General features: G+C 44.3%; 1 protein-coding gene across 2 annotated transcripts in view; it reads right to left on the bottom strand.

Annotated features, from left to right (window-relative positions):
* LOC136176466 (carboxyl-terminal PDZ ligand of neuronal nitric oxide synthase protein-like) overlaps positions 1–24,739 on the bottom strand; it is a 341,331-nt gene extending 316,592 nt beyond the window's left edge. For both annotated transcript variants that reach the window (XM_065946705.1, XM_065946696.1), the window contains exon 1: positions 24,497–24,739. In XM_065946705.1, the coding sequence (XP_065802777.1) occupies positions 24,497–24,601 (105 nt within the window). In that variant the 5' untranslated portion in view covers positions 24,602–24,739. The remainder of the gene's footprint in view (positions 1–24,496) is intronic.
* Positions 24,740–24,956: the final 217 nt, after the last annotated feature.

Consider the following 24,956-nt stretch of genomic DNA (forward strand, 5'->3'; position numbering starts at 1 on the left):
TCCCAAGTACATGCAGTGGGGAGCGATGGCTAACAGCCAGCATGACACTGGTGTCCATGAGGGAGAACAAAGGGAGGCAGCGGGGCACGTGGGAAGCCTGGAGGAGGAGAACCTGGAGGACCAGCAGGGGCTCCTGAAGAGCACTGTGGGCAACCTGGAGAGTTAACAGCTGAAATGAGGGGCTCAGGGGGCCCACAGTGAGGTCTGCAGGGCTGGAGCATCCCAGCCCTATGAACCCTCCAAACTGGCTCACCAGGCACAACACCACATCAAGGAGAAACCACTGAAAGTCAAGTCAAACTTGAGCAGGAGAGGCAAGGGAGACAAAAGGGAAGGTTTGGATAGAAGTGGGACAGGGAACAGGACCACACCAATCTCCTAATCTATTAATGCATGGAAACAATAGAAGGGGAACTGTGACGGTAGAAACGCTACTGACCTAAGCATCCTTCTAAAGCTCAGAATAAGTTCACTTAACAAATAAGACAAGTACCAAGGAAACTCCATAGACATTTCTATAAGAAAAGGAGATTAAGCAGCAAAAATGTCATCTCTGGAGATGTGTGACAATCAAAGCATGCCAAAATGACATATTCAAAAAACCAGATAAGAATATAACATTTTAGAATGAGCTTAAAATATTTTAAATTATGCAAGACATGAAAGAAAAACATAAATTTGAATTATGAAAATTCAGAAGATGAAGTGACTGAATTCAAGAAAGAATCAGAAATTTTAAAAAGAAAATCATTTTAGAAATGAAAGCTAAACTAGAAGGAATATAAGAAAAAATAACCTTAAAATATCTGAAAAGTAGAGAAAGTTTTAAAATGAAAAAAAATATATAGGAGTTGACTTGTCTGACTCTCACTTTAGTCCCAGACATTTAGTGTGATCTGGACATTTACATCTGAAAACACTTTAGAAAACTTTCAACACACTTAAGACCCAGTGTGTTTCTCCATATTTGTCTCTCAAAACTTCATTGCAAAACAAGAAAACAAACAAAAAATACAGCAACGTAAAAACTGTACTTCATCAAAAACACATTTGTACTTCAAAGGACACCATTAAGAAAGTAAAAAGAACTCACAAAACGAGAGAAATATATACAAATCATATCTGACAGGGGACTTTATACAGCATAAATAAAGAACATTCATAGCTCAATAGCAAAGACAAAGAACTCAATTTAAAAAATAAACAAAGAATCTGAACAGACATTTCAGATTAGACATCTTACGAACAGACATTCGTAAGATGATGGACAAATGGATAGTAAGCACAGGAAAAGACACTGAATGTCATTAAGGAAATGCATATCAAAACCACGAGGAGAGACCACTTCACACTCTGTAGGGTGGCGATAATCAAAAAGTCATAGTAAGAAATGTTAAGAATATGGAGAAATAAATTGGAACTCTGATCCATTGCTAATGGGAATGTAAAATAGTGCAGCTACCTTGGAGTAGTCTGGCATGTCCTCATAAGGTTAAACATTAACTTACTATTTGATCTAGCAACTCCACACTCAAGAATAAACCTAAGAGAAAAAAGAAAACATATCTACACAAAAACTTGTACACAGAAATTTCAGAGCAGCATTATTCATAATAACCACAAAGGAAAAACACCCTAAATATCCATCAAATGATGAAAAGATAAAAAAAATGTAGTATATGAGTACAAAGAAATATTATTAGCAATGAAAATCAATTAAGTACTGATACACCCAACAACTGGATGAATCTTGAAAACATTATATCAAGTGAAAGAAGTCAGTCACAAAAGACCACATATTTTAAGATTCCATTTATACAAAAGGTCCAGAATAGGAAAGTTTATAGATATAGGAAGTAGAAGTAGACTAGTAATTGCATGGTGCTAAGGCAGGGATGGAGGAGGGAACTGGTTTGGAGGAAATAAGAAGTAACCATGTGGAGGGAGGAGCCAAGATGGCGGAGGAGTAGGACGGAGAGACCACTTTCTCTCCTAGAAATTCATCAAAAAAATAACTGAACGCAGAGCAAACTTCACAAAACAACTTCTGATCGCTAGCTGAGGTCATCAGGCGCCCAGAAAAGCAGCCCATTGTCTTCGAAAGGAGGTAGGACAAAATATAAAAGAAGTAACCATGTGACAGCTAATGAATGGAAGATTTTTGAAATAAAAACATTCTAAACTGATTTGATTACAGTGATAGTTGTACAACTCGGAGCACATTAAAAATCATTAAATTGTATACATGATATAGGTGATAGGATTTTATGCTATGTGATTTATATCTCCATAAACATGTCTCTAAAATTTTGTAAATATATATATACAAAGAGATAAAAGGAATCTGAAAGTGACAGATACTGAAGATGGGCAAAGAACAGCCAACATTTGGTTAACAGGGATTTCTGAATAACAGAACCAAAGCAAGGGAACAGATTCTAAAAAAAAAAAAAAAGAAAGAAAGAAAAAACTTATTCAAGAAAACATTCCCAAAAAAGAAAATTTTCTGATCATTGAAACCTCATATCTGAAGAGATTATGAACCTAAGAATACTGACTCAAAACAACTAATATCAAGCTATACTCTAGAAAAATTACAGGACTTAAAGATCACTTGGCCATCTAAGAAAAAAAGTATGTAAATTATAAGAGAGAGAAAATTATCAGACTTACAAGATTTATGTGAGAAGAAAATAGAGTAATATTTAAAATAAAGAAAATGTGGATCAAGAATTTTGTATCCAGAAGTTTTAACACAACTTTAGCAACATTGGATCCTACAGAATAAACTTTAGATGGCCAAAATAACTAGACACATGGAAGTATGTACTGGTAGTATTAAAAATGTAATTATTAAGGAACTAATACTCTGCAAGGCTTGCAGAAAGATACACAATGTTTAATGGCTGTATGATTGTGCTAGTTTCCTACGGCTGTTATTACAAATTACCATAAATTTGGTGTCTTAAAATAACAGATATTTATTTTAAATATTTTTTAAATCTCTTAGCTCTGGAGGCCAGAATTTCAAAATCAGTTTCACTTGACCAATATTAAAGCGCCAGCAGGCTGCCTTCCCTCCGGAGATTCTGGGGGAATATGTTCCCCGCTCTTGCAGCTTCTGATTGTCGCCAAACTACTTCAGCTTGTGGCTGCATTATTCCAATCTCAGACTCCAGGATCACACTGTCATTGCCTCCTCTGTGTATAATCTCTTCCCTCTTATAAAAACATCTGTGATGGCATTTAGGGCCCACCCAGATAATCCAGGGTAACAGCCCCATCTCAAGACCCTTAGTCACATATGCAACGCCTTTGCCTTATAAAGTAATATTCACAGGTACTAAAGGTTAGGACCTGGACACTTTCTATAGTGCCTTCTTCAAGAGAATCTTTAATGAAAAGCAGCTTTAAAGAAAGTATCAAGAGTAGTATGTCATGGAAGTGAGGCCTTTCTACTGCCATCAAGGAAAGAAAAAACGCTAGACAGATGGTCAGAGGCAACGAGACCCATGTATTACACACTCTCTTTCTTCCTTTGCCTGGAGTCTCAGGGCTCCTGTCTCCAGCTTCTAAAGGTAGGGACCTGGACACTTTCTTGAAGGGTCATTATTAAGTCCACCACCAGCAATCTAGTACAATCTTCTTTTTAAATGATGAGGGAGAAGGATGGCATGTGCAAAAGAAAGTTTTGGGTGTTTTCAGTATCATTATTGATGCTGGGGTTAGTATTGTTATTCTGAGACTGCTGATTGGATATTGTGGAATAAAGCAAATGGAGAATAAAGCAAGTCTTCATTCCCTACATAATTCACAGTATGGAAGAACGAACAGATGAAATATAGAAAAGACAGGTAAAAACCCTGAAGCCTTGAATTCTAATTGGAAATATGAACTCACAAGTATGTTCACATCTATTCATTCTCATGCTCGCTTCATAGTCTCCCAATTCTGTCTGCTGAAAAAGATCTAGAAACAATGGCCACCTCAAAAAAAAAAAGAAAAAAACCCAGCATCCCAAGTGCCTATATGGTGGTCCTGAGAAAAGATTTTGCATTAAAAGACATCACGTCTTCCTGGAGAAATGCTGATTTGCGTCTGATTCAGAAAATAAATGAAGAGTGGAAGAGAAGGGGAAGGAGAGCAGAGGACACAGAGAGGATCAACCTCCAGAGCTCAAAGAGGTGCCAGTTACCAGACCGGGTATTCACAAAGGTTAAGAGAGAAGGTATCATAGGCAGGGGAGGAAGGCATCGATCGGCCTGGACAGTCTCTCACAAGAAGCCAACACAGAAAGGCAACCGCTGGCAGTGTCCAGTCAAATACTTTGCAGGCGGAGGACAGCTTTGACCTATGGACTTTGAATATTCCAGCCTCACCAAGGAAATCATCACCATCGTGTGGGAGGGCACCCCAAACCCTCTTGGCCTGCTGACATTAAGTACACCCAATCACCCCTCTGATGGGGATCTATGCCCCTATAACCCCCACTCTCTTTTCTGCAGGGAGATGAGAGCTGCTTCTGCATCCACAAGAATACCCAGTCACTCCCTCAATTACATATTCCACCATAAACCCATCAAAAGGCATCCCAGCCCAATAAACCAGGCTCGTCAACTGGCATAACCCAGGTCTATTCATAAATGTCCCTGTTCAGTGAACACATCAGCTACATACTGCAATCACCCAGGAGCTTTTAAAGTTACAGTGATAGTGGAACCCCGGCCCAGATACATGAAATAAGAATCCCTAGGAGTAGTAAGCATCTGTTTCTAAGTTCTCCAAGTGATCCCAAAGTACAACTGGGTTGCAAAGTACTGTTAAAATATGAAATTAGGTTTCAGAGGAAGCAAGACTAAAGGTTAACCCTTGAAAAATGGGTTGCCCTTTAAGGCTAAGACTCTGATCCCTATGAAGCACACAGAGGCCTCTTTCTTCTTAAATGTGTACAATATCCAAGATCATAGCTCAGTCTTTTTCCTCCTTTGACTTTCTGCAGAATGTGACCCTGCAAGATTCTGCAGTTTTTCAAAACTCTTCTCCTTTGGCTGCAATAGGGAAAATTGATGACTAAGACATAAAAGACTTTTTTTCATGGAGCAGCAAAAGGTGTAAATATTTGAGAAGAGAAGACAAGTAATGAATAAATTCTGCTTATGTGTAGTTACACTTAAGCAATATATTGATGAACAGCTAGGGGAGGAAAGCGCAATTCCCACCTCCCACGCCTCCGAGAGAGAGAGGGCACCTCCACAGCCCGGAGCAAGCGCAGCCCCACGTGCAGTCTGGCTGGGTTCTGGCTGTTTGCTCTAATTGATCTGTAAGCCAGTAGGTGGGCCTTAAGTCATTGGGATGTGACCACAGAAGATACACGAAGAATAAAAGAGAACTGCAGAGTGTTCCAGTTGGAAGGGATCTCAGAGACCATCTAAGATTTCGTTCCTAAGGAACTCTTATTTTACAAACCAGGGGACTGGAGTACAGAGAGATGAAAGCAACTTGTTTAAAGCTTGTCTGATCTAACAAAGGGTAGGACTGGCATTGAAAACCAGTGCAGAACTCTTCCATGTCTCCTCCTAGTCTTGCAGATCCTGGCCTGCCTGCTGCATAAATAGACTATTATGAGAAACGAGTACTTGGGATGGGAGGTAAGAGGAGGGCCCACATCCCTCCACATGACATAGCCAAGGCGTCAAGGCTTCTCCCTTAGAAGAGGTGAGTCAGCAGACTCAAGTGTGTGCTTCAGACATACTTTTAATGAAAAACAACTTCAAGCTACTGCTGGAAAGAGGAAATAAAGAATCCCTAAAAGGCATCACTGTCATCATGCACTTGACATCCACAGGACCCAAATATCATTGGCCTCATTCTCTAACAAACCAAACTCTTGCCGAATTTCATGCATCCCCTACATCAGTTCAGTTCAGTTGTTTAGTCATGTCTGACTCTTTGCAACCCCATAGACTGCAGCACACCAGGCTTTACTGTCCATCATCAACACCAAGTTTGAGCTTGCTCAAACTCATGTGCATTGGGTCAGCGACGCCATCCAACCATCTCATCCTCTGTAGGCCCCTTCTCCTCCCACCTTCGATGTTTCCCAGCATCAGGGTCTTTTCAAATGAGTCAGCTCTTCACATCAGGTGGCCAAAGTACTGGAGCTTCAGCATCAGTCCTTCCAATGAATATTCAAGACTGATTTCCTTTAGGATGGACTGGTTGAATCTCCATGCAGTCCAAGAGACTCTCAAGAGTCTTCTCCAACACCACAGGTCAAAAGCATCAATTCTTCGGCGCTCAGCTTTCTTTATAGTCCAACTCTCACATCCATACATGACTACTGGAAAAACCAGAACTTTGACTAGACAGACCATTGTTGATAAAGTAATGTCTCTGCTTTTTAATATGCTGTCTAGGTTGGTGGACTCTTGGAGGACACAAACAGAACCCCCTACATATGCTTACTGTAATAGCTACTATGTGCCAGGCCCTGTGCTGGTACTACAGAAAAGATTGTGTTGGCCATAAAGTTTGCTCGGGTTCCTCAGCAAACCCAAACGAACTTTTTGGCCAACCCAATATAAAGTTGAACTATAATATATTTTATGGAGCCTATGGTAAGTTCACAAATATCAGATTATAAACCAAACGTTGCTATAGTAATTCAAGGAATAAGAAAGAACAAAGAGTTGGGAGGTGAGGAAAAAATTAGTATCTGATGAACTAAGCCTCATAAGGTAAGTGTGGAGTTGATGTTTTCATCCCAGGTCTACAAAAACAAAGCCAGCTTCAGGCCACAGGTTAAATGATCCTCAGGAGAAGAAAAGTGAAACCCATACCATAAAAATTTTTATCATCTTGCCAAGGGAATGGCTGGGAGAGCAATGTCACCAAATACTGCATTCTTGCCCCAAAATGTTTTTTGAAAAATACAACCAACAGGATCGGGAAGACCACTGGGCTGGGCAGGAGAAGCAGAATTACTACAGTGGACAAGAGCCATATTTGGGATCCCACTCCTAGCAAAGGCACCAGGTAAATGGGGTGAGGAGCAAGGCGGTGTGCTGTGTACACAGTGACATTAGCTTCATTCATTCATTTGTTCATTCAGATCAACAGTGCACCTGTAACGTGTCAGGCCCTGTGCGAAGCCTGGGGAATTCAAAAGTGAATCAGACAGGGTGCTCCTTTCTACTCCCACAGGCCAGGGGGAGTACCCCCTGGAGGGGGCCTGGGAGTGGAGGGAGATTGTAGGAAACAAATAATTGTAACATAGGCAGTCAGGATAAACAGACAGCCTAGGGTCACAAAGGGAGTTGCTATCTAATATCCCAAACAATCTAATTAGCCTCAGAAATCCATCATGGATTTGTCATCAGTTTCTGACAGAATCCCTGCATGAAGTTTTCATATTTCAGCAATGTCTAACAAGAGGCTGGAAGGGAGAAAGAAATGATCTAATCCTAACTGGCTGTGACTGTCAACTATCTAGGGTCTATGTTTTTACAGCCTTGATTAGCATCCCACTCAGCCCTTTTCTCATTTCTCAGAAGGGTTCATTCGGACACAGTTAAATCTCATCATTTTGACTAAATCGACCTTAAATTGTCAAATATCAGCAGTCTAACATGATTCCTAACCTCTGAGATAGTGTAAGACATCAAGACTGCTCTAAAAAGAGAATTCCACATAGGATATCAGGACACAGTGTAACCAAGGGCCCAACCCTCACAGGACCGCTGAGGAGCGCACACAGAGGTAAGTTCAACCACCCTTCAAGCTCATACAGCTCCCACGGTAGCGTCCTCCCAGTGGATGGAGCTTAAAGCTCTGTCTGTGACCTGTAATAACTCAGAGTGAGTTCCCTAAATAGTAAAGACTACTTAACTTTGTATCTTTTCTACTTCTGCTTTTCCTTCCCAAATAAAGCCGGGCCCTAAGAACACAATATATGTTGCTGTACTAAGCCTTTCTCTACAATTTCTCTTACACCTACCCTTCCATCTCCATGCCTGCTGTGATCGGCCTCGTTCAGGTCCTCACATGTGGAGATGTCCTCAGCATGCTTTTCTATTTTTACAACAACTCTTATCCATTTCCTCTTCCTAATATATAATTCTGTGTGTGCACACATATACATATGTGTGCATGTAAATATGTGTGTGCATGCTAAGTCGCTCAGTTGTGTTAGACTCTTTCCAACCTATGGACTGTAGCCCACCAGGCCCCTCTGTCTATGGGATTTTCCAGGCAAGAATACTGGAGTGGGTTGCCATGTCCTCCTCCAGGGGATCTTCCCCACCAGGGATCAAACCCACTTCTCCTCCATTGCAGACAAATTCTTCACTGTTGAGCCACTGGGGAAACGTGTGTGTGTGTAGCCCGTGTGTGTGTAGCCCGTGTGTGTGTGTGTGAAGCTGGTGTATGTGTGTATGTATACATTATATATACATATGTCTTTACATCTCTGAGAGGCACACATTTTTGTTCCCTACAAAATGGGCTTCCCCAGTGGCTCAGATGGTAAAGAATATACCTGCAATGCAGGAGACCTGGGTTCGATCCCTGCGTCAGGCAGACCCCCTGGAGATGGGAATGATTACCCACTGCAGAATTCTTGCCTGGAGGACCCCACGGACAGAGGAGCCCGGTGAGCTCCTCTGTTGCTCCATGGGGTTGCAAAGAGTCAGAGATAATTGAGTGACCAGCACTTTCATTTACAAGATGAAGGCACGTCTCTAAAGCCTGGTATTTAAAGCTTCCTGGGGTATGTAAGGGTCTTCTTACCGCTATTATTTTATTACCTCCTCTCCCCCACTAACACCACAGAGTTACCTTTCCTCTCCTCTTCACTTACCTAAAAGCTACCCATTCACTTTATTTACACACATAATCATTTCAAACTAAGAGATGCCTTCCTTATACCTCGTGGCAACTTCTGGAGTAGAACACGGGCCCTCATTCCAGCCACTAGCATCTCTCACCTGAAATATGGGATGAGCTTCCTGAACAGTCTCTCCAGGCCCCTCCAACCCACTCTCCACAAAACTGTTACAGTGACATTTCTAAATCTTAAGATGTATCATCTCATGCTCCTGCAAGATCCCTTCCAAAGTCACAGACTCAGCCACCAACAACAGCTGCTTCTAAACTGTCCTGTGTTTCAGGGATAAATATAAATGGATGAGCTCTACCCCAACACAGCAATGCCCCCACGAACAAGCTCATGAACAAAGCTCAGTAGAACATCTCTGTGTGAAAAAAGCAAAGCCTCATTCCTGCAAAGCCTTGGTCCAATTCTGTCCCAAAATTGGATAGGGAATGACCTTGAAAAAGTCACTTAATACTGAGTCTCTGAAACTACAACGATAAAAGGGAGAGAATGACATCATGCAGCACAGTCGGGAGGATTAAATGAGAAAGTTTATAAAACACCTGGCAGAATGGCCAGCACATAGTACCTGCTCAGTACACAATACTATCCCTGCGCCTGTCTTTCTGCATCTCCCCAGCTGGGCTGGCTGGTTTCCTTCTTGTTCCATCTCTCTGACCTTCAACACCAAGCACCGTGCTCTAAACACAGGACAAGCATAATAAACACTTCCTATGTGATTGGATTTACTCCTACCTCTGCAGTTAGAAATGTAGGAACACATCAAAGAACACAAGTTAGATTCAGAAAAGACTATCTGGGGGAAAAAAACTCAACAAATCTAAGAGAGTAAAATGAAGGTAAGTGATAAGAATTTACAAGGGAGTACACAGTGATTCATAAAGACCTCTACTTAGTAAAGACACCAGGTCCTTTCGATCTTTCCACCAAAACTACCTTGGCCTGTTCCAGCAAACACTGAGATTCTCCAGTTGTGCTCCTCGATTTGACTGGATTTGATAGAATCTGCCGGGGAGCTTCTAAAACTCCCAACATGCAGAACTCCCATTTCCAGAAAGATGGAGTCAACATACTTTTCCCTATTCCTTCTGCGATCAACCACCAAAACTCCAGGAATTATAGACCAAACAAGTACAAGACAACTCCGAAAGATGAAGAGAAGTCAGACCAGCCAGGGACCTCAGCACTCAAGAACCACGTGATAGTTGAGTTCTCTGGGTTCTTTTTGCCTCATACCTCCCAGACCTGTTGCTGGAGAAGCCAGTGACCCAGAAATGCCAATGAACACAGATCCAAAAAAAAAAAGATCCCAAGAGAAACCCTCTTTCCCTAGCAAAAGGACCAGGAAACAAAGGCAGCCTCATATGAAATGCCGCACAGAAGGCTGAAAGGGAAGCTGGGATGCCAGGAAGTCCCCTACAGGTGACAAGGCCTCCTCGTCTCCTTGCTGGGGTTTCAGAGGAGTCCCAGTGAAGAGTCAGAACTTTCACCACCAGCTAGGGTCATGAGGCAGAGTGTCAGGGGAGACCACCTGAGCAACAGTAATGAGGCACTCTGGCTCATCCCAGAGTGGCATCAGCTGAGGCTGATAAATGATCTAGTCTTCCACCCCACCCAAGAGTAAGGAGGCAGCACTCCCCTCCCCTCATCAGCCCACTGGCAGAGGCGTCTTGCCAAAACAGATTTAACTAAGGTCCAGAAAGTCATAACATAATACCCAAACCACCCAGGTTTCTGTTTTTGTTTTAATTATTTATTATTTTATTTTTTGGTTGTGCTGAGTCTTTGTCACTATGCACAGGGTTTCTCTAGTTGCGAACACCGGCTCTAGGGCATGTAGGCTTCAGCAGTTGCAACACTCGGGCTCAGGAGTGCAGCACATGGGCTGAGGCCGCTCCACGACATGTGGACTCTTCCCAGACCATGGATCAAAGCCCCGTCTCCTGCACTGGCAGGTGGCTTCATACCCACTGTGCCACAAGGGAAGTCCCACCATCCAGGCTTCAATCAAAAATAATGATTTTTGACCATCATTGTAGGGAAAGAGCAAATTAGCCAAGACGGTAGTGGTCAGGCTCTCTCGCCCCACACCCTCTAGCTCTTGCCCCACATTTTGTAAATAATGATTATGTAACAGCTGAGATCACTTATAGCACTGTGCATGCACGTCAGGAGGCACTCGCTTGGCCACAGGCTTTTGTTCTGCAAGCATATATAAGCTCCACCTGAAAAAGCCCTTGTGGCTGCTTTATGGCTATATTATGGCTGCCTTATGGCTGTGTCCGCTGGGTCAACCACAAGAGAATAGCGTGTCTGCTGCTGCTACTGCTGCTGCGCCAGCCCAGAGAGGATAAACTCATCTGCAGTTCCTACACCTCGAGTTCTCTTCTGGCTTCCCCACTCACGCCTTGCCTACCATGGATTCAGCGAACAGCGCGCACAGTGAGGAACAGCAAGACAATCATCATTCTAGGAACTAGGCTTCTCAGGCGGCTCAGTGGTAAAGAATCCACCTGCCGAGCAGGAAATGTGGGTTTGATCCCTGGGTCGGGAAGATCCCAGGCTGCTCAGCACCCATGAACCCCAGGACAGCTGAGTTCCCTGGGTTCTTTTTCCCTCACATCTCCCAGACCTGTTGCCGGAGAAACCAGGGACCCAGAATGTCAAGGAACACAGAAACGCAACCCACTCCGGAATTCGTGCCTGGAAAAATCCCACAGACAGAGGAGAATGGCGGAGTACAATCCATGGGGTTGCAAAAGAGTCGGGCATGACTTAGTGACTAACCAACAGCAATAATTCTAGGAACCAGAAAAATCTCAACATGAATGAGAAAAGACCATCAAAAGATGCCAGTACCAAGATGACAGATATATTAGAATTACCTGAGAAGGACTTTAAATTGGCCTTCACAAAAACGCTTCAACAAGCAACTATGAATATGCTTGAGACAAATGGAAAAACAAAATTTCAGCAAAGAAACAGAAGGTATAAAAACTGCAGCACCCACACTACACCCCATACTAATTGAATTAAAATTGCTGAGAGTTCCCAGCCATCAGTAATTATTTTTAACTCCCTAATGATTCCAATGAGCAGCCACGTTTGAGAATCAGTGCTCCAACTTAATGGTTCTCAAACTAAGGTAACCATCAGAATCACCTGGACAAAGGTGATAAAGGCAACGAGATCCAGGCCCTCAGCTACTCCAAGACTGGGCAGTAGCGTTTTAATCAGATTTCATGTGATTCTAATAGAGCCAAAAGCCTTAACTAATCAAAGCAAGTTTGCAGGTGATTCTCCTCATCTCAGGAGGCTGCAAAATTCCTGACCGGAGAGAGGAAACAGCAAAATTTAAGTGACCTTGAAGCAAGAGGTAAAGGTTCAATTATATTTAAAAAAAGTTTCAATCACACTTTGGATACGGGTACCCAGGATATAGTGTGTTTAACCTGGACTGCCAAATTTAAGAGAAAAAAATCTACACATATTGAGGGACAGTTTGAAAATGTAGTTACAGTACAGGTTATACATGTTTATGGGAAATAGAATGGGAGCGAGATTAAACAGTAGCTGTCACTTGGCCCATGGGAGACATTAATCTTCTCGGCAGCAGAAAAAGAAAGAGCTTCCACATAAGCACCTCTTCCAATCCAAAGAGACCACAACAAAAAGGGAAGAGGTTAAAATAAAGATAGAAAAAAAGAACACATCCAAAGAGCTTTTCCATTATGTACTGTGGGCTAAGATTTCCAACCAAAAGGCAATGTCTCCTGGGCTGGAAGCTTTTTCTGGCATTTATACTTTCCTGGAAGGACCCTGGAGGCTCCAAGTGGAGTAGAGAGAACTGGTCCTCAGAAAAAGAGCTGAAAAAGGCAAGGAAGAGGGCGTGGAAGTTGACAGAAGGAAGAGATGCAGTGGGGGAGTGGATGGCCCCCGTCACACAGGAAGTGCATAGGCAGAAGCTCAGCAAAGAATAACTCTCTCCAGGAAGGAAGGGCCTCCCAAAGCCCCTCTCCTGCCCTTCTACTTACTCACTGATGCCTTATTTCCACATCTGGAGACCATCAACATGGCCCAGCAGAGGTGGCCTGGCACACAGCAGCTGACCAGCCCCTGGTTACAGATTTAACCTCAATGAGAGGGGCTGAGACCACCGCCTTTAATAGACCATTTGCCCACTCAATCCAACCTAGAAGGATGGTCTCAGCTTCCTCATCTGAGAAAATGGAACCAAGAATACCTACCCTCAGGGAGCCACTGTAAAGATTAAATTAGTTTTGCATATGTAAAATTCTGAGGACCCGAATTGAAAGTAGTGAGTACTGGGCAAACATTAGTTCTTAGCATTCTCAAATATAGTCAGCACAGAACTTAACAGTGCGAGACTGCTGGGATGTGACTCGGAAATTTTTTCATTACTAAATGTGGGCCATGAGCAAGTTTCTCTGACCCTCTATGCCTCAGCTTCCCCATGAGTAAAACTCAAATGATGAGACACCTTACCTCACAGGGTTGTTGCGGAAGACTAATCATTTCCTAGAAAGAACTTGGCACTGTTATTACAGTACTATATTACAAAGCATATGATTGTAAATAACAGTGATTGTTATTAGCCTTCTGTGATGTGGACTGCATGAGGCAGGTATGTGAGGAGTCCCTTTCGTCCTTAAGGAGCTTATAGCCTAGATCAAGACAGAAGAAATGTACACCAGCAGGGAAGAACATCTCAGAACAGGGTACATGTGATGGTTCTGCAAGCACGCAAACAGTATTTCCCTCTGATGTGCTCACATCCAGGCTAACGGAGTTCAGAATGCTCTGAATACAGGGAGCATTGGGCAAGTGCACTCTTCTGAGCCCCGCCTCGGTAGGAGTCCCAGGTTGCATTCAACTCTCAAGGCTGATCATTTCAACAGTTCTGGAAAGCACTGCAGCTTCAAGAATAGGCAGAGAGGGGACTTCCCTTGTGGTCTAGTGGTTAAGAATCCACCTCCTACACGGGGAACACGATTTCAATCCCCGTTGGAAAAATCCCACGTCTCTGGGCAGCTAAGCCCATATGCCGCAACTACTGAAGCCTGCATGCCCTAGGGCCCACCCTCTGCACCAAGAGAAACCGCCTTAACAAGAAGCCACTGCAAGAAGCCAGCGCACCACAACTAGAGAGGAGCCCCGAGCTGCAACAGAGAAAGCCTGAGCGTAGCAACAAAGACCCAGCACAGCCAAAAATAAAAATACAAAAATTAAAACAAAAAAACTTTAAAAAATAAATGATAGCAGTAGCCACTGTCCTCAGTTCTCATAGATGGACCCATAAGAGTATCAGACACACAAGTCTCACTGAAGTGTTGCAGAAAACCAACTTAGTTTCCCACAACGGGTAGGGGACTAAGAGTACAAAAGCGCTCCAACACTCTGGGCACAGAACTTGCTGGAAGTGCCATTTTAAGTAACTTTTAAAGCCAGCTGCTCCAGTACTTAAAAGGAAACACGATGCCGAATATAACAATTGAAAGGGGAATTGTAAGCATCACAAGGTACTAATTAATCCCATGATGCAAGATTCCTCCTGCTTAGATTACCTCTGCTTAAAGAAGTATTTATCCAAGAAATTCAGAGAAAGATTGTGAAGACAGACAACATACTGTACTTAAGAGTCTCTGATTTTTAATCCGAATGAGGATTAAAAGGCTGGAACAAATGTGATGGGGGCATGTACCAGAAGCCAGTTAACCCCTCCTTATTCCTTCCCTAGGAGGCTGACAGCTATTTTAAGTCCACAAAGCAGTTGCACTGTCTGATTTGCAACTTTAGGAATCAAGAATAATACAGTAGCTAGATTTTTTTAAGCAGATATGTAGAATGAAGATAATACCCTACTAGGCCTTTAATTCACTAGAAAAAAAAAAAACAGAGTATATGACAATTTTTAGATTAAACCATGCACAGATGAAAATTAAATTGCAATCTGCAGGACTAAAGAACAACAATATTAAAAATAGCGACCCACTCATTGCCAGGCACTATGCTGGGTATTTGCATACGTAACTCATTTTCTCCTCTAATTAACCCTATGAGACATGTGACATTTGTATTCTCTTTTTACAGATGAGGATGCTAGAGAAGAAATGTTAACTAACTCAAACAAGTTCACACAGCAAGTGAGGGACAGAGCCAGGATTTGAACCCAAACACAATTTGGCTCCTGAATCCATTTATGCTATGCTATCAATCAAATTCATGTTATAAAAACTATAAAATAAAAAATAAAGAACTAGGGGAAAGGGTATCAAATCATTGATAAGAACATAATAGGTTGAAAATATTTTTTACTGCTAAATTAAAATGACAATTATCTACTCCTAAAATTGGCCATATGTTCTACAATCAAAGATTCTAAGTCTGCTGCACGTTGATCACTGGAATTTCATTTAATTCAGGAAAAACGTGTACTTTCTTTGGAAGGCAGTGGCAGTCTGTCAGGTGGGGATGGGGGATTCCTCCTGGGATCAGGGACTAGTCTCACTGGGGTCTGAGAGTTTCAGGCCTAAAGCAAGGAAAAAAGCCAGAGACCGGAGCCAGCTGAGGCATCTCCCACCCTTGGGTAATGCAGCAAAGTCTTAGCAGTCCTTGTAGAGAGCACCTTAGAAATAATACATTTTTTTTCTATATGCAAGGCACTGCAGTCAGCAATGCAGAAGACTCAAGGGGGCAGAGTGACAGGGACCCCAACGACGACCACTGGGGGATGAAAATCAGACCAGGGCAGGCAGCCGGAACGCACCCCAGGGTTCAGCCGGCTCCTGCCCCATCGAAGGAACCAGCAGCGCCCACTTCAGAGCGACAGCGGGCCGGGCCTGAGACACAGACGGGGTCACAGTAGAGGCTGAGGGAACGGTAGGTACCCCATTTGGGATGAAGCATGGAGTGATTAAAGGGGACCACTCAAAACCAGAGAGCCCTGAATATCAGGCTAAGAAGTTTTGACCTAATACGGTAGGCTTAGAAACTTCTCGTGTTTTGAGTAGAAGGATATCACAATCATATTTCAGGATAATTAACAGAGCAAAAGTTTATAGGATAAAGCAGAGGTCTCCAGAAAGTAACTGAAACAGTATGGTGAGAGGTGGCGTGCATCTGAACCAGGCAGAAATGAGAAGGAACAAGCAGAACGCATGGATGGATATCACTGTGAAAATTCAAGGATGCAGCAATTGACTTGAAGTTGGGGGCAGGGGATGTCTGGGAAGAGCCTGGCCACAAAAGGGACTCAATCCAGAGCTGAGTTCACTGTTATATGAAAGGATTCAAGCTCTGCTCCAAAGTGTCAATCCTGGGGCCTGAGAGGATAGTGGGGTCATCTAAAGAAGTATGAAGTGTCAGAGAGATTTGAATTCAAGATGATGGGATTAGCAACATGTTCAGTGGGGTAGAGCCAGCCAGCAGGAAGCTGAAAGAAAGATCTGGAAACTGAACCGGAGTTAGAGATCCAGGAGCCAACACACATAATGAGGGGTAAGGAAAAAGGATGGAATCAAGCATTCACCAGAGAGGTCAATGAGCGAAGAAAGAGCAGCCAGCAGAGAGGAGAAGGTACAGACAGGGGCGCCATGCATGGCCAACAGAGAGCCTGCAGAGAGCTGAATGAGGCATCCCAAGAAAGACAAGGACAGGCTGCCCAAGAAGAAAACTCAAAAAGGCTGAGGACTGAGAAGGGTGACCATCGAACAATTCCTATAGGGCAGCTAGGAGTCGGAAGGACACAGCCAGGGACTGAGTGAAAATTGAGAAACTGCAGAGAGCAGATCACTCTTTCATGAGGCGTAGCTACAGAAGGAAGAAGACAACATGCTGATGAATAAAAAGGTGGAGAGAAGAGAGTTTTCACAGAAGGGAAGGTCACAGCACACTCCTGGGCAGAGGAGTGAGCCAACGGGGGAAGATGGAAGCTTGCAAACATTAGGGTGGGGAGCGATGCGGTAATGAACAGACTAAGGAAAGGTGGGCTACAGCAGATGGAGGGCCAATGAGTCTTAAAAAGAAAGAGGGGGGAAAAATTAATTCTACTTCATAATTTAAAACTTTTGTGTTTCAAAAGCATACCAAGAAAGCGAAAAGACCACCCATAGAATAGGTGAAAATACTTGCAAACCTACATAATGAATTTGAATACAGAACATATAAAGAACTCTTACTGCGCAGCAATAAAAAAAAAAAACAAGATAATCCAATTTAAAAATGGGCAAAAGATCTGAACAGACATTTCTCCACAGATTTGCAAATGGCCAATAAATGGCCATGAAAAAATGTTCTATATCGTTAGCCATCAGGGAAATACAAATCAAAACTACAATGAGATACCACTTCATACCTACTAGGATGGCTAGAATCAAAAAGGTGGATTAAAAGAAGTGTCAGTGAGAATGTAGAGAAATCAGAATCCTAACACATTGCTGTGGAAAAGTAAAATGCTGCAGCCACACTAGAAAAACATCTACTTCTGCTTTATTGTCTACACCAAAGCTTTTGACTGTGTGCATCACAACAAACTGGAAAATTCTTAACGAGATGGGAATACCAGACCACCTTATCTGCCTCTTGAGAAACCTGTATGCAGGTCAAGAAGCAACAGTTAGAACTGGCATGGAACAACAGACTGGTTCCAAATAGGAAAAGGAGTATGTCAAGGCTGGATATTGTCACTGTGCTTATTTAACTTATTTGCAGAGTACCTCATGAGAAACCCTGGGCTGGATGAAGCACAAGCTAGAATCAAGATTGCCGGGAGAAATATCAATAACTTCAGATATGCAAATGACACCACCCTTGTGGCAGAAAGCAAAGAACTAAAGAGTCTCTTGATGAAAGTGAAAGAGGAGAGTGAAAAGGTTGGCTTAAAATTCAACATTTAGAAAAGTAAGATCATGGCATCTGGTCCCATCACTTCATGGCAAATAGATGTGAAAACAGTGACAGACTTTATTTTGGGGAGCTCCAAAATCACTGCAGACAGTGACTGCAGTCATGAAATTAAAAGACACTTGCTCCTTGGAAGAAAAGCTATGACCAACCTAGACAGCATATTAAAAAGCAGAGACATTACTTTGCCAACAAAGCTCTGTCTAGTCAAAGCTGTGGTTTTTCCAATAGTCATGTATGGATGTGATAGCCAGACTATACAGAAAGCTGAGTGCTGAAGAACTGATGTTTTAGAACTGTGGTGTTGGAGAAGACTCTTGAGTGTCCCTTGGACTGCAAGGAGATCCAAACCATCCATCCTAAAGGAGATCAGTCCTGAATATTCAATGGAAGGACTGATGCTGAAGCTGAAGCGCCAATACTTTGGCCACCTGATGTGAAGAACTGACCCATTTGAAAAGACCATGATACTGGGAAAGACTGAAGGCAGGAGTAGAAGGGAATGACAGATAAGATGGTTGGATGGCATCACTGACTCGATGCATATGAGTTTAAGCAAGCTCCGGGAGGTGGTGAAGGACAGGGAAGCCTGGTGTGCTACAGTCCATGCAGTTGCAAAGAGTTGGACACGACTAAGCAACTGAACTGAACTGAACACTGGAAAACACTTCGGTAGTCCCATAATGGTTAAACACAGTTACCATACAATCCAGCAGTTTCACTCTTACCTATCTACTCATAAGAAATTTAAGCATATATCACACAAAACTTGTACTTGAAATATTTACAGCAGCATTATTCATAATAGTTGAAAAACAAACAAGCTAAATGTTCATCAACTGATAAATGGAAAGACAAAATGTGATATATCCATATGATGGATTATTTGACCATAAAAAGGAATGAAGTCCTGATACATGCTACAATATGCATGAACCCTGAAAATATCATGCACAGTGAAAGAAGCCAGTCACAAAAACCCACACATTCCATGACTCCATTCATATAATATGTTCAGACTAGCCAAGTCTAGAGACAGAAAATAGATTAATCATTGCTTAGGGCTGAGGTGAATGGAGAAGCAGGGGGATGATAGCTAAAGGGTAGAGAGTTTCTTTCTCAGGTGATGAAAATATTCTAAAATTGATGATCGTGATGGTTGCACAACACTATGAACATATTAAAAGCTACTTAATGGTATATTTAATTAGTGATGGTATGTGAATTATATCTCAATAAAGCTATTAGGGAAAAGGGAGTGGAGAAAAAAATAACTTCTTTTTCCAAAAACACGGGGGGCAAAAGTAGCAGAGACCAAGCCCACAGCGTCAAGCAGGAAACTGGGAGGGAAGGAGAGGGTGGTGGGCACGGTTGCGGGCCGCCGGGAGGGCGCAAGTGCAGCAGGAGGTCACAGCTAAGGGCAGCCTCAGAGCAATGAGGTGAGAGGAGGCAGGTAACAACGATCAAAGAAAGCATTCTGAAGATCTGCCTTCTGGAAGTAGCACATTATGAGTGAACAATAATAAACAGCCAGTCTGATTAGGGTCTTGGATATGGGTGACTGGCAAAGGTTGCATGTCACGGACAGTGTAATCTTGACCACTAAATGGACTAATGGGACATTTTGGGCAAAGGAGATGTGGCAACATCATGGAATGTACTGACAGGATAGAAAGACATTTGCTTTCAAGTTCTAAAATACCGGCTGTGAAGTAACACCCTGGGACGCCTGAGAGTGAAATAAGGCTGAATAAAAACAGGTATCGTTTCTAAGCAGTACCGTATCTTTGAGACTCATCATCCCCCAGACTCATCTGGTCCAGACAGAAGGGAACAATGGATTTTAAAGCATCTGGACAAATACCTACTAAGGTGAAATAACCTGCACTTCAATGATGACATCAGCGAATACACAAGGGCATCTATCTGAATCTGTACTTGTCCACAATCCTGGAAGACAGGACTCTTGCGGATGGGGGGGTGGGGCAGGGGTGGAAAGGGTGTGGACAGCACACACCCAGAACACATCAGTGTTGGTTCTGATCACAGAAACGAAATCACAGCTTCTTATGAAGCTGTTAGGTTAGGTTCGAGTTAGAGTACCCCATTTATGGTGAATCAGTGTATGTAACATCCTAACCTGGAAGCCTCAAGACAGTGTGTTTAAGATTCATCCATAGGAAACTTGTGGTATGGGGTTATTGGAATCTCCAAAATCCACACCACATCATCAGCCAGTCAAGCCATTTAGCAAACAGGGAAATAATGACTAGAGAATTCAGTTCAGATTTGACCAAGAACTCACAAATCCCCCACATCGCTCAGCAATAAGACAATATATTTACAGCTTTCAGACTTTTTATAATTGGTCATTTCTTCCACTTGATAAATAATTTGATACTGTTGGTATATATATATGTACCTGATGTTGGGGGAAGGAGTTGTACACAGAAGCATGAGACAAGGTCCTCAGAGAATACTCATCATTGGAGAAGGCATATGAAGAAGAGAGAGAACACAAAATTTTACGGTTGACCGTGATCCCAAGATGGCTTCAGCATTCTCTCTCATCCTACGCGCACTCTTGCACAGTGACCATGAGGCTCTCCACCAAGAAGTGAAGTCTCCTGCTCCTCCTCTTGAATCTAAGCTAGGCGATGGCCTGATCTGACCAACAGAACACAGAAGTGATTCTGTGTACTTCGGAGCCCAGGCCTTAAGAGCTTCCACCTTTCCTACATGAAACATTCCCTGTTGAAAGCCAGCTGCCAGATCAAAGGGCCACCATGCTATGAGAAAACCCAAGCTACCCAGTGGAGAAGACCACCACGTGGAGGACCACCTCGGCACAGCCATGAGGTGGAGCCTTCTAGCACAGGACCCGCCATTGCAGAATGAAGCCAAGTGAGTGAGCAGGCCAGCACCACGGTGAACAGAAGAACAGCCTAGCAAAGCCCTGACTGAATTCCTGGCTCATGAATCATGAGCAGACTAAACAGACCTTGTCTTAAGCCACTGAGTTTTGAGATAGCTTGTTACACAGCAACACATAACTGAAACCAACTTGAAGCCAGGAAACTAGGAATGAGTCCCGGTTCTGTTCTTACCTAGCTACGGGTCCTTGGGTCAACAACTTCCCCTCTGGACCTCAATTTCCTCATCTGTAAAATGAGGAAGTTGTAGGAGTGAGCTAAGGTGCTTTTTATTTCTGATAGGCTATGCCATACACGCCCAGATCAGTGAGTGTACTAGGCGATGAGGCTAGGAGCACAGAGAGAGCTGCTACGTCAGGGTGAGGTGAGGGGCCACACACTAGGACTCAAAAGCACTGCGATGTGAGAATTAAGTGAGGCAGCACCTGAAACAGTGCATGGTCCATAGTAACTATTCACCAAACATCAGCTATAATCATTACCCTCTCATCAGTTCTGTGACCCTGGGCAAGTCAATCTCTCTGATTCCCTTTTCTTTTCCATCTGAAAAATGGAAACAACTCTATCATTCCCCCTGCCACATAAGGAAAACTTTGTGTGTGTGAAAGTCCCATGAAAATCAAAAATCAACCTACAAATGTAAAGCATAACTGTGCTATTAATACTCCTCTCCTTTGCACCATTATCATCAGAGGTCTTCTTCGCACCCAGCAAGCAGAGACAGTCAGTTGATGGCACTGGCCACCAGGAAGGTATACTGAGAGAGAGAAAGAGGGAGGTAGATAGAAAGGAGCCACACAGGCTTTCAAGCCTCGAAGGACTTCTACCACCCACCCATCAACAATGGTCAGTGAGCCAAGTGTCCTTTCTGACACAGGGCAGTATCCCTTAAGAGCAGCTCCCAGCCCAAGATTATATCTGAAAGAGTCCAGCCCTAAAAACTTGAATAATTTTCTACATCAATCAGAGAGGTCAGCAACCTAAGGATGCCCCACCGGTGAACCGTAAATCAGACCAACCGCCCAGCACAGAGTGAACATTCCATAAAAATTAGTAAATGAATGAGCATTGGATTTGAGAGTCTACAGTCAAAGCTCCCAGGTTTAAACCATAGCTCTGCCATACACAGAGCTAAAGCAGGCCACATATCCTCATTGATAAGATATAAGGAGATGCACCTACAGAGACCTCCAGGGAAGCAGTGAGAGTCACATGAAGTGCTGCAGGTGAAACACCTCTAGGATTCTGCTTGATAATTAAATGGACGGTGTGGTTTTTACGTGCACAGAACCTCTGACACCCAGATGCCTTTCAGTTCCTAGCCATAACCTTTCAATCTCTGCAGCACCCTGAAAATGAAAATGCAGCACATCCATCCAAAAAGTCACTCCATCCAGTGTTGATCCTGAAAAACTGCCAGCCCTTGGGAGGCAAAGATCTGGGCTCATTTTCCAAGGGTATCTGACAAGGCAGCATGGATACATTTACATTTTACAGCCTGTGCTTTTCCAAAACAAGGAATGAGTGTGGCGTGTATTTAACCCTGAAATCCCAGTGATCATCCACTTCCATGGACACTGCGCAGGAGGGATGTGAAAGCCAGCCAGATGAGGCACTTGCCAGATTCTCACGGGACAGAAAAGCTTCTACTTCCACCTCTGCTCAGGTCTCAGCTGACATGATTTGAATGTACTGGTGTCCAGCATGGATTACAAACAGCTGGGATTTAGAATCCAGTTCTCAAAGTCAGCCCTGCCCTTTCTTCCCCACTTCACCATTCTCAAAGCAGAACCCTTGGCGTGCTACACTCCAGATCTGTAATGGGAACACAGCGGGGACCAACTGTGGTTCCCCCTCCTCTTATTGGGCAACACTGTGTGTGAATCCAGGGAAGTTACCATAGGAACTGCACCCCCAGTGTTTCTCCAATTCTGGTCCCAACCACCTGCATTAAAGCACCTGGAATGCTCCTTAGAGGTGCAGTCCCGGTCTCTCCCCAGATGTGGCAGGTTAGGACTGGGGGCGGCAACAATCAGAGTTTTCAACAACCTCGCCTGGTGATTCTTATGCATGCTAGGTTATGAGTCCTAGTTAGGACCAAACTAGCAGAGACTGTGAGAAAAGAATTAAAAGGTTAAAAACACTTTAATTCTGATCTCTCTTCTGCCACCCAGTCTTGCAAAGCAGAGTACTGGTGAACCAAACAAGACCACAGCCAACTGCCCAGTTCATGCGTGTCTGAGAAAATTAAGTCATGATGTGATGAAAACTCATACCTTAAAATTTAAAAACCTGCTCACCAAAGCAACAGGCCCAGACAAAAATTAACCTATCTGATCTAGTATCAGACCAACCAGATCTATTCTGAGAGAAGCAAGATAAGATCTTGGCTACAGCCCCACTCTGGTCCCAGCCATACCCAGTAATTCAGTTCTGCATTCCACTGCAGGGCTTGATGTCTAGGGGAACAGGGGGTGTCCTCCTAGCTCTAGCAAATATGGTTGGGGGAAGGTTATTCAGGAAGTGGGAGAAAAGGTAAGATTTAACATCACCACAAGAAGGAAAAAAAAAACTGAATGATAACTGACTGCACTGGAGTCATATCAGACACTCAAAAAGATGTCTCATGAATCGAAGGAAATAGCCACCTGATGGAGTAATCCTTGCCTGAGATGCTTAGCACCTTACCTACAAAGTCACAAAGGAGAAAAAGGGAGCAGAGAGTAAAACTGCCTCCCTGTCGAAAGCATTACCTTTTCAAAACCAGCAAGACACAACCGACTAGGAGGGGTGGTATTTTCTGTCACTTATCAGTGACAGGCACACAGTAGGTGCTGAGCATCCTTGAGTCTTGAGGAGAGGGCGTCAAGAGGCATGAAGGAAGAGCAGAAGCACTCCTCCCTTGTGATGGGCAGGAACCCCGGCTGCAATCTCAGAAACCAGAACTCCTCACTCTGGGAAGTGCATAACAGGGGGGCAGCCTTATTCACACCTGATGGTGCAGTTCAGAGGCTTCCGCCCCACCACCCACCTTCTCCCAAGGACGGACCTGGGGCTCTGAGCTGAAAATTCCTGTTGCCGCCCCACCCCGGCGCCCACCGATAAATTCTTCAGCAGCAGTCCCCTACTAGCTGTTGAAACTTAATATTACGCCACAAAACTAGCAACCGGGTAGCTTTCACCACACCTCCCCCTTCAATGACTGGCACTTGCAAAGGAGTCGCGGCTAACAAGGCATTTAGGAAGTGACTCTGACACCTGGCTGGGTTTACCAGGAATCTGAAAACAAACCTATCCCTGTATTATTTTCTTCAATCAGGAAGCAGGTATTCCCCTTATAAATAGACCTTCCTGAAAGCACCTCTCCCACGGGATCCCAACAGGTAAATGACACCAAAGCTTCCCTAAACCGATTTTAAAGAACCAAGTCCAAGCTGCGCTCCCCGACTGGCTTCTTCTCAGAAGGAGGGATCCGGGAAGTAACTCAGTGAGTCCTGGGTGGGTAAGGACGGGGCAGTTTGCAGGTGGGAGGAGGGGGATGAAGCAATACCGCTCAAACTTTGCAGTTACTCTTTAGCAGTTCTGGGCAGGAACCCGCGGAATTCTATACCGAGAAGGGGAGTCATCCTCCCTAACAGAAAGGCCCCCAAATCAGCCTAGCCCAGCAGTTCTGCGTCCGGGATGGCTGCGCATCCCATCCGCTCAGACATGCCCCCTCCGGGACAGTCCCTTCCCCGGGGCCCCTCACCTTGGCCTCGAAGCAAATGCCGTGCTGGAAGGCGTCCTCGTTGTGCAAGGGGATCCGCAGGTCGTGACCATCGTCCACAAGGTTGTACTTGGTTTTGCTGGGCATGGTGACCCGCGGTGGACCGGCTCCTTCAGAGGCGGCGCTGGCAGGAAGGGGCTGGCGAGACCGCGGGGAGGGGAGGCGGGAGCCGGGGGCGGCGGCGCGCGGCGGGGGCGCAAGCAGAGGGTCGCCGGGCGGGAGGCGCCCCGGCCGCGCGGCGGCCGTGGAAGCCCGGACTCGGAGAGACGCCGAGGGCCGGGCTGCGCGGATGCGGGCGACGCGAGCGGCGCTGTGGCCGCGCAATTCCTGCCGGCGAGGAAGGCGGCGGGGGCGGCGGTGGGAGCGGGCAGCGCGGCGCCCAGGCCGGGGGAGGGGAGCGGTGGGCGCGCGGCCCGCGCTGGGACTGGGCGCGGCGCTGGCC

This window comes from Muntiacus reevesi, chromosome 1, assembly GCF_963930625.1.
Source record: "Muntiacus reevesi chromosome 1, mMunRee1.1, whole genome shotgun sequence".
NCBI lineage: Eukaryota > Metazoa > Chordata > Mammalia > Artiodactyla > Cervidae > Muntiacus > Muntiacus reevesi.